General features: G+C 58.1%; 1 protein-coding gene across 1 annotated transcript in view; it reads left to right on the forward strand.

The window, feature by feature from the left end:
* The window catches only part of RAD54L2 (RAD54 like 2), a 69,095-nt gene extending 66,145 nt beyond the window's left edge, over nucleotides 1-2,950 (forward strand). Inside the window, exons 21-22 of the mRNA XM_090284836.1 lie at nucleotides 322-414; nucleotides 1,804-2,950. Coding sequence (XP_090140962.1) covers nucleotides 322-414; nucleotides 1,804-2,798 — 1,088 coding nt within the window. The 3' untranslated portion in view covers nucleotides 2,799-2,950. The remainder of the gene's footprint in view (nucleotides 1-321; nucleotides 415-1,803) is intronic.
* Nucleotides 2,951-10,625: the final 7,675 nt, after the last annotated feature.

A 10,625-nucleotide genomic window follows, 5' to 3' on the forward strand; every position in this document is an offset into this window, starting at 1 on the left:
TGCTGAACACCCAGCACAGTGTGGGCAGGTGTGCTTGTAAATCACCCACAGGAAATGGGCAAATGCGCTGCGAGTCTTCCGATTTTTCCACTGAAGCCAAATGCAGCCTCTCACAACAACGCCAGCTGGTGCACTGACCCAGATGGGTTTCTACAACACTCGGCTTGTGGGGCTTGGTCACCCCACTATTCATTTCAGGTGTCTTGAGAGGGTGTGAGCCCTGACTTGAGAGCTGTTTTGCAGCCCGCAGCGCCTAGGCCTAGAGTGTCCCAGGGCTTGAAATGTCACATGTGTGCTGACAGTCTTCCTCGCGCTTATTAGGGACGTACATCCGCACCAGCGATGGGAGGATCTTTGCTGTCCGAGCGACTGGCAAACCCAAGGCTCCTGAAGACGGTCGGGTGGCTGCCTCAGGTATAGTGGCACCTGTCTTCCGTTGACCTGCTGAGCATTTTTTTTTGTTTGGTTCAGTTTCACTTGTCATTAATTTAGCTTTTGAGCAGATAATGTGTACGTGGTTCACAATTCAAAAGGCACAAAAAGGGGTCAAGTGAAGTCAGTTTTCCTCCGGCCATCCACGCCTCGCTTGTCATTTTCAGGGACACTCTGTACACACACACGGTGCAGGGGTGTGTGGTGTCTGTCTGGATAAAAACATACGGGTATGACGTTTTATTTTTATAGCATGTGCTAACTTACTGTGATACACTGTTGCGTCCTTTTTCACTTCCTAGTGTAGCCCAGGGCCGCTCATCATTTCTTTAGCTGCGGCCCATGGAAGGATTGCACAGGGCGGCGCCCTTGGGTGGGTGTGACACCATGTGTTCCCGAGTCCCCCACCCTCGGACCTTCCGATTGGTGCACTCCACCGTGAGAGCGTGAGAGCGCTGGCTCTTGGTCACGTGTGTCTGCAGGCTGCATTCTGGTGGAGGGGGGGGGTGCTGATTGCCAGGTCAAAGAGCGTGAGAGGTCCATGAACATGGGCAGACCTCATGCCAGGCTCCTCTGTGTGGGGGCGGTTCTAACTTGTCCTCCCTCCGTGAGGTGTGCGCGCCGGACAGCGGTTCCCAGCTGTCACTGTGGGGATGTCCGTACGCACTGATGGCACTGGGAGCATCGATGTCACCTGCACCGGGTCCCATGACTGTTAAACAGTTTCCTTGTAAACCTGCTGTGTCTCTCCCCTCCTGTTATTTGAACTATTTGTAAATTGAAGACATCATGTCATCTTTACCCCTAAATATTTCAACACACATGTCCGAAGGTGAAGGACATTCCCCTCCCAGGACAGCACCGTTATCGTACTAAAAAAAGTTAACAGTTGTGCAGTGCGACCTGCTATCCCAGCTATCCAGGCCACACTCAGTTGTTCCCAGTTGACGCGCTCGTCTTCCATGGCCGTGGATTTTGCTTTGTTTTTAAACCAGGATGGATGGCTTTTTGAACATAATTTCCCTCTTTTCTCCCATCCTGGTCACTGAAGGAGTCTGACTAGGGAGAAGAACGATCACTTAGGGTTTCATGGCCATTATCTCATAGGGTTCAGTTTGCCTCGGTGGAGCTTTATAGGTTATGGAATGGGGGCCAAAAGAAATTACCTGTTCTGTCATAGATGGACCTGTTTTCTCAACCAAAGGATTTCTTTCTTTGTGACTGAAAAAAGTTAACTGAGTGATATTGTTCAGACATCAAACTGTTTTGAGTTTTGGGGACCACAGGACAGGATTCTTTTTTTCATGTAAGTTTTTCCTATATTCTTCTCTCCCTGGCCATTCAGAGTCTCTGCCTTCATTTTGTCCCCAGGTTCCCAGGGGCCTTCTCTTGAGTCTACAAGCAATGGCAGACACAGTGCCTCATCACCCAAAGCCCCGGACCCCGAGGGGCTGACCAGGCCCGTCTCTCCAGACAGCCCGGAGATCATCAGTGAGCTCCAGCAGTACGCAGAGGTGGCCGCTGCCCGGGAGTCCCATCAGAGCTCCCCGAGCTCCACCACCGCCCTGCCTGGGCCCCCGGCCCCACTGGTGGACGGCAGTGCCGTGCCTGGGACAGCTCTCGGGACTGACCCTCGACATGGGGGGCATTGCCTCAATAGTTCACTCTTGGTGACTGGCCAGCCCTGTGGTGACAGGCACCCAGTGTTGGACTTGAGGGGCCACAAGCGAAAGCTGGTCACACCACCTGCTGCCCAGGAGTCAGCCCGCCGGCGGTCCAGGAAGGGCCATCTGCCAGCCCCCGTGCCGCCCTACGAACACGGGTACCCGGTTCCGGGCGGGTTCGCCATGCCGCCCGTCTCCTTAAACCATAACCTCACCCCGCCCTTCACCTCCCAGGCCGGGGAGAACGCGCTGTTTATGGGCAGCCCCCCCTCCTACTACCAGCTGTCCAGTTTGCTGGCAGACGCCCGCCTGGTGTTCCCAGTGACTACTGACCCCCTGGTGCCGGCAGGCCCCGCCAGCCCCCCTTCCACGGCTACCTCAGTCACTGCCAGCAACCCCTCCCTCATGCTCAGCCCCTCAGTCCCGGGGGTGCTGCCCAGCTACTCACTCCCCTTCTCACAGCCACTCCTGTCCGAGCCGAGGGTGTTCGCGCCTTTTCCGTCCCCCGTCCTGCCCAGCAACCTCTCCCGGGGCATGTCCGTCTACCCCGGCTACGTGTCCTCACACGCAGGCTTCCCGGCCAGCGGACTCCTCCCGGCCCAGGTGCCTCCGTTCGACGCTCACGAGGTTGCCGAGGTGGGGTTCAGCTCCAATGATGATGAGGATAAGGATGATGACGTCATAGAGGTCACTGGGAAGTAGCTGGGGAGCCCTCTCCACCTCACTCGGGGCCCCCAGCTGGAAGGCAGGGACCTGGGCCCTGAGAACAGGGCACTTGGCGGGAGGGACAAGGAGGAGGACGCAGAAGGCGGTTGGCCGTAGTGGCAGGGCTCTGGTGCAGTTCAACAAAAGCGGCAGACAGACCAGCCAGCGGAGCGGCAAGATGGGAAGTCAGGGACCCAATCAGGACTGCGGGGCTGGGGCGACCTGCCTGCCTCCCGCCTGCCTTGCTTGGCCGTCTGCTTGCTTGCCCTTCTGAGTGGGGATGCTCACGTCGAATTTCTGTCTTGGGGAACATGCCCTCCCAAGAGGCCTGCCTTACCAGGTGACTCAGCTTGGCCTGCGGAGGGGAGTGGGGGGAGGGCGCCCGGGGAGCAAGGGGGTGGGCAGGGGGAGCAGACGGAGATTCCATGTGACGTGTGTCTTCTTAGGGGGTGGGAAAGAAGCAGACCAGGTGTGTGTGTGTGTGTTTATGTGTGTATGTACGCTATGTTCTGTGTGTGTACGCATGGTATGTAGTGTACGTGTTTATGTGTGTACGTATGCTATGTAGTGTGTATGTGTGTATATGTGTGTGCTATGGTGTGTAGTGTGTGTGCACGTGTATGTGCATGTGTGGTATGCAGTGTGTGCACATGTGTACGTGTGTGTGTGCTATGTAGCGTGTATGTGTGTGCATATGGTGTGTGGTGTGTGCGTGTGTTGTATGTAGTGTGTGCAGGTGTGTATATGTACCTGTGGTATGTAGTGTGTGTGTGTGTGTGTGTGTGTGTGTACATATGGTATGTAACCGCAGGGGTGAAGGTGGGAGGGAAAGGAGGGAGGGAAGGACGGATAAGGGGAAAACTAAAAATGAATTTATCTTTTAAAAAATGGAAATCAGAGCTTGGGGGTTCCCGGCAGCTGTTAGTACAAACATCGGGGTGAGCCCTGGAAAAGAGCCAAGGAAACCGCCATCTCCTTGCGGTCGGGCAAGACAGGCCTGGGTAGCCCCCGTCCCAGGTGTTCAGAGCCACACTTGTCCTGGGACTCGGGACGTCCTGAGAGAAGACGGGCATTGCGAGCCCCCGTCTGTGCCCCCGGTGGCTGTCAGCCAGGCCTCCCTCTGCAGGGCGTGAGGCCGGCTGTGCACCCTGAGGGAGAGCGCGCAGCAGGGATGGGACCGAGCCCCCAACAGGCTCTCCTGGTGGCCTTTCCTGTCCTCCCCTCCCTCTTAGAGAGCTCCACGTTAATTTATTTCTTATGGGCAATTATTTATTTGGAGTTTTCATGTGTCTTTTTTCGGGGGGGGGGTGTTGGGGTAGGGAATTATGTAGGAGATGGGAAGGGCCATTTGAAGGTAGTCCAGACCCCATAGCTGCTGGTGTGTGAGTCCCCGGGGGTGGCCAACTGACCAAGGAAGGAGAGCGAGGCCAGACCAAGGCCTGCACTCAGCAACTAGGTGTCCAGGAAACAACTTGCCAGGAGGATCGGGGAGCCCTGCGACCGCCTGGAGATGGAGTGGGGGTGAGTGAGACTCATTCACAGAGACTGAGACTGGGGGTCGTTCAGTTTGCTCTTGGGAAGTTGGGGAGCCCAGGTCTGGAGCTGTGTCCTCTGTTGATGGCCTTAGAGGCAGGCTCTCGATGCTGTGTACAGGTGGCCACCGCATCGATGGGATAGACCATCAGGTTCCTGCCAGGCCTGCAGGTGGTCAGTGTGGACCCGACGTCTGCTCCCTTCATCCTCTTTGAAGCAACATGGAGGAGCCTTAAGTCTGGCTTTGGTCTTAAATGACCACATCGGCCACTCTGGGTCTGTCCTTTCTTGTCGCCAGTGCCGGGGGGCCGGGGGCACCTAGTCTCTGAGCGTAAACACTGGCTGTCTTCCTCTTGGTTTTTCCCCCCTTAGCTACTGAGACTTTGCGAGGCATTTCTTCATGATGAACTAACCTTGTCGTCTTGAGAGCTTCACCACCCGCCCGTGACAGGGCAGCTGCTGCACCTGCCTCTTCCCAGCCCTGGGGGCCGCTGAGTCTTGTCGCCTCTAGTAGTAGCTGCTCCTGGAACTCTTCCTACCGGCTCATTCTCATTGCTGGAGGGCTTTACACACTGTGGGTGTGGTCCCCAGGGTAGCCGCGAGGAGATGGCCAGCGGGGCTGTGTGCGTGTGTGTGTGCGTGCGTGCGCGCCGTCCAGTGACACCGAGAGGGGGACTGAAGGCGCTTCTTTCTGTTTTCGTAAGCACCCTGTCAGACTCCTTCCTCCTCATAGAAGCCTTAGATCTACCACTTAGCTATGCAAATTATTTTAATAATTTAAAAACAGCAGTTCCGACTAGTGCTTTCTCTTTCAGATGCGTCCCAGGATTGGATGGTGAAGGGACTCGGGTGGAGTGGGCCTTCGGGTTGACGCTGTTGCTATAGGGCGGGCTGGGGGGCAGCTCCGGTTCTCAGCCCCTGGGCTACAACTGCCGCCTCTAGGCCCCGGAGCGCTGGGGTCCCTGGCCAGGTGTGCGTGTGTGGTTGGGGGAGGAGGGGTATTTCTGGGTGCACCTCTGGACAATCACAGCGGCGGGCTCTGAGAATCTAGAAACTATCCCAGCACGGAGTTGAACAGTCACTGGAGGGATGGGCCTCTGAAGGTACCACGAAGTGATGGGTATTCTGAGAGGCAGCACATACGTGCTCTCGACCCAGTGCTTCCAAGGGCTGGGTCTCGCTCTGGCTGGGGAGAGGCCCTGGTTTGGGGAGGCAGACCTGGCAAGAGACGCTCTCTTTGATATGTGCGGCTTCCACAGTTTCGGCGGGCGGGGGTGGGGTCATGGAAAACTGGACTGCTGCCAGTTCTGTGGTTTGGTTTGATTTTTTTTTTTCCATGAACGTGAAAACAGTTCCCTGACTTTTCTGCTGTCTCTGTGTGCTGGCAGGCAGTGTACACGCACAGCAGACGTGAGCGTTTGTGTGAGGGAAGCAGGAAGTGGCTCAGAGCCCAGGGATGGTGTCTGAGCTCCTTTGATCAGCACTGGCGGGGGGGGGGGGGGGGTGGCTCCCACCTGCCAGGCAGGTCCGAGAGAGGGGAGGATAGTGATGTGAGCCGAGGAGGGGCCGTCCCCTCACACCTGCCTGGGGAAGTTGTCAGAGGCCTCTCGAGCCCTGTGTGGCTGGTTGAGCCTCGGTCCTCGGCCTAGGGACTGGTGCAGCTTACTGTTCAGGGTTACCATTTGTAGTGATGTTTGATTTCCTTTTCTTAGTATCTTTGTGCATACAAATTAAACAGAGACAAAGTAGCCACTTAAGTAAGGAAGTAGGTGAGCCATGTCGGGTCAGAGCTGTTTCTTCAGACTGGGTACCTGCAAAGCCCTCACCCGCTAGGGCTGCACTTGGGCATCGGCCGCGCCCTCTCCTGACTTCGGGATGACTCCTTCTGCTCCTCCGGGCTCTTTTCCCTCAGAATTAATGTATGAAATGTGTATATCATGATTCACGACTAAATATGAAATTTCCCACTCCCAGGCTCGAAGCAAAGCTAGGGTCAAGTTTTGCTAATAGGTTGAAACACCCAACCGAACTCTAGCCATCTGGGTGGGTGGGACTGTCATTCCCAAAGTTGTCGGCAGAGCAGAGGTCCTCTGCGTCAGTCTGGGCAAGCCTGGTGTTGCTCTGGAAACAAGTCCGCATCCCAGTCCCATGTGGAAGTCTTCTGGGGCTTTACATTCCTTGGTCCTGGTGTTCCTGGCCAGGCCTCCCTTCCTGCTCTTCCCCAGCTCCCTGCGATTCCTTGGAAGACCAGTCTCTCGCTTCTGAGCCATGGCCGCCTGTAAACCCAGCTGAGTGGCTCTCCTCCCACCCAAATTCCTGAGAGAGGGGCCCTGTCCTTAGTGGACCCCCAGGAGACCTCCTGGCCCTCTGCTGACTTCCCAGGGAACCACACCCAAGGCCCGTCTGAGACAGCTCCGCTCTCCACCCGTCACCCTCAGACTCCATCCCCCCTCCTGGCACTTCTCTCCCGCCCGGTGTACTCCATTGTCACCTCTTCCCGTCTGTCTGTGCCACTAGCTTGGCCCTGGGCCTTTTATGAGTACCCACGTCTTACGATGACCTTCCTAAGCAGGCAGTGCCCAGCGTCTTTGCTCTTCAGGGACCCGAGTCTGCCCCTGTCCTCCCGCAGGCCTGTTTGATGTGGTGACCCAGTACACTGGGGGGGGGGGGGGGGGGGGGGCAGGCTGCTGCAGAGTCTGCAGGGCAGAGGCTGGGGGAGAGTTGAGGACTCTGTTACCACTACTGGGGTGATATTCAGGAGAGGGGGGACCTCATACTGTGACCTGACCCGGGACCCTCCCCTGGAAGAGAGCTCAGCCCAGGCGTGTGCGTGTGTGTGCATGCATGCACACGCACACGCCTGCTCATGTGCACGTGAGTGTAAACTGTTGTCTGGTTGTGTTTCTCGGGGTGGGCTGAGGGCTCACCGAAAGAATCCCCTTAGCCTGCTCAAGACTGGTTTTCTCCTGTACCCTCTCCAGAGAGGTCCGGGGAAGGGGTCCAGGCGGGTTGGGGGGGGTCTGAGCGGATAACCACTAAGGCCACAGTGCTGCCAGGAGGAGTAGGGGGAGATGAGGTGGCCCCAGGGACCCTGCACCTGGCTTTGGTTTTCCGTCTTCTTTCCTCAGGACGCCCCCTGAGGCCTGGGACCTGCGCCTGGCTTTGAGGAGCACCTGGTGGCTGGTGCTCTAGCGCCGGTGTGGTCAGGGCTTCCCTCCTCTCCACAGGGCAGGTGCTCCTGCCCCAGAGACTGGGCAACTGGCTGTTTCTATGACGTATTTATTTTTACTTGTGTTTCATGTCACTTTTTTAAAAAAGCAAACAGAACAATTGTAAGTCAGTATAACTGCCTATCGGTTTTCTTTATTTCTCTTTTTGTAAAATAAAATTTAAACTCAAGGAGGCGGTGTTGTTTGATCAAGGCATTGTGTGAGCAGCCGTTTGGCCGCCAGTGTGAAAGGGATGTAACTTTGAGCGAGGTGGGGTGGCACCTGTGGGGTGGGGGAGGGATGGGGACAGAGGGCAGGCTGCCTGCCTTTGCCTTCGTGCGCCTGGAGGGGACATTTCCAGGCACTAGAGGAGAGCGTGAGGCTGAGTCGGGGCGACTCGAGGCCAGTGGGTCCTCAGTCACGGCCCATCCTGCGGGGGTGGCCCCAACTAGGCTGTGAGCGGCTGGGCTTTGCCTGCCTTCAGAGGGTGGGAGAGGGCCAGTGGCAGGGCTCACAGCCACACGTGCACACACCACACTGTTACAGAACAGGGGTGTCCAAAAACGCCCCGAGCTTGCGGCTGGGGGATGGGGAGAAGGAAGCAGCTTTCAGGATGCCTCCACATGCCTGGGGCTGGTGGCTGGTGTCTTTGTTGTGCAATATGGCTTTAATGCATCCAAGGCCTCGGTAGATGGGAGGGGGCTTGGACCGGGGGATGGTATGGAAAGAACACACAGAGCCTTCATGAGGTTCTGTGAATGGTCAGAACTGAGTGCCATGCGCACTGCATCACAGGATGCAGTTAGGGATTTAAAAATAAGCGACAGACATTTTAACCAGACTGACCATGCGTTTTTGAAACGTTCTCTCCATGCGGATTACAAAGGGGGGTCTGACCATGCCGCTTTGAGAAGGCTGACCATGCAGTTTTAACTGGGGACACGCCATGCGGTTTTGAGAACTGGGTTCTCAATGCGGATTAAGAAGAAGGAAAAACTCCATGACGTTTACAAGGAGGCTGAGAATCCACGAGTTTTTGGATTAAAAGCTGACGAGCACCACAACACAGACAAGGCCTCCCCCAATCAGAATTGAGTAATTGGCAGCTGCCGGAAAAGCTGAACTGTGTTTAGAAAGTAGGGAAACGGTATCTCTAACTTTTCTAAAACTAGCCTGGTTTGGTGGGGGGGGCAGGACTATGTGTGTGTGGGTGCTTCAAGGAACATAAGACCTAACGGCAGAAATCCGCAAATAATTAAATCTATATAACTGTTAAATAACTTCTTTTTGGTTTTACCAAACTCTGGTATTGAGAGTTATAATTCTGGCGGCGGGCCATCGGGCCCCTGACTAAAGAGCCCGTGGGTTCTGTTTCAGTCGGAGCCGCCCAGGGGTGCTGTGACAGCACCATACCACGCCCACCCCCCCACCACGGAGCTCGCCCTTTGCATCCAAGTTAGAGGCTCTGCCCACTGCCTCCCGGACGACTAACCAGGACTTGGGGACTGAGGAGCTGGGGAAAGGAGGGGCGTGTCCACTCTTTAGTCCCCTTCCAGGGAGCCCTGGGGACACTTTCTCTGGAAATTTCCTAAGGGAGCATTAAGGAGCCTGTGGGGATCCCTGGGACAGCGGAAAGCAGGAGACAAAGGCCAAATCCGCCCCGAGGGAGGCAGGACTGGGGTTAGCGCGTGGCTGGGAGGAGGGCGAGGTGGGCGGGACGCGGAAGGGCCCCGGCTGCTGCCCCCCGGCGGCCAGCGCGGGGCTTGCTCGGTGGGAGCCCCGGGAGACCAAGCCGGCGACGCTGCTGGCTTGCAGTTCCGGTCCCAGGCAGGCTCTTTTCACGACAGACAGCGCGCAGACGCCACTAAGGCACGCCGGAGCTGCGACGTGGGGCGCGGGAGTTCCCCCGCCAGGCTAGAGGAAGTGAGGGGAGAGGACGAGACAGGCGAGGGCGGCGGCAGACGCCGGGCTCCTGGGAGACGCGCGGGGGCGTCTGCAGCACGACTGCCCGTGCAGACCCTGCCGGCGGGGCTGTCTCAGCCGGCGCCCTGCTCGGCTCGCCGGAGACGCTCCAAGTGTGCCGCCCACGTGCCTAGGGCCCCCACCGGGCTTGAGCAGGGGCCCGACGTTCCCAAGCAAAACAGAACTGCCCCGACCCTGCCGGCCCAGCCCCGAGCGCCTGCTTGTGAGGGGCCGGGGGCCCCTCCTGCCCGTTGCCCGGAGGCCTGGGACGGCCTTCCCTGCCCGTGGAAGGAATCACGTGAAGCTGGAGGAAGGAAGCCCGGAGCACAGGGAACTCTGGGTGCCCTCTGCCCTTTGCTGGTGCAGCCGTGGGTCCACGAGAAGGTGCCCCCCAGGCACGAGCGGGTCATGTGTGCCGGGGTCCCAGGGAACTTTTGACCCAGCAAGACTTGTCTTCGCTGCAAGACGGGGCCTCTCAGGAGCCCAGGGGTTTATCTTTGGGGCCCTGGAAGGGTGATTTGCTGCTTGTAGGTCCTCAGAAACAGGGGCTGGAGACTAAACCTGTCTTCAAGGGGCTCCCACTTGACCTGAGAGTGTCCTGGTGTACGCGAGGCTGGGGGGCCCCCCGCCTCCCCCAGCCGCACCCGGGACCTGAGAGAGGAGCCCAGGAAGGGGTCCCCCTAGCACTGTCCTGGCTGGCTGGCCGGGTGGCAGATCGCCCCTGGGCTCTGGCCGGGGTGGCGTGCGGCGCAGCGCCCGAGGCAGGCAGCTGGGACCTGGACTGGGCAGAGGCTGCAGCCCCTGCACCCACTAGCTCCTTCCTTGAGCCCAGACTGGGCTTCAGTTTCCTCAACTGTAGGACGGGAGCAAGTGGCCCTGCCTTGCTCTGTCCCCAAGTCTGTCGCGAAGCCTCAGTGAGAGAAAGTGGCAGGACCACGGCCCGCACCAGAGCCAGAGGCCTCTCCAAAGGCTCCCCGCTGGCGCCGGCTTCCCGGACCCCAGCCTGGCTCTCCCCGCCGGGGCGGAAACGCCCGGGCGAACCGCCCTCCCCGCCTGGGCCGCGCAGTCGTGGTGCTCTCGCCAACCCAGATGCCGAGGGGCTCTCGCTCAGTGACTCGGA

This window comes from Furipterus horrens, unplaced genomic scaffold, assembly GCF_987537825.1.
Source record: "Furipterus horrens unplaced genomic scaffold, mFurHor1.1.pri manual_scaffold_7, whole genome shotgun sequence".
NCBI classification, from domain to species: Eukaryota; Metazoa; Chordata; class Mammalia; order Chiroptera; family Furipteridae; genus Furipterus; species Furipterus horrens.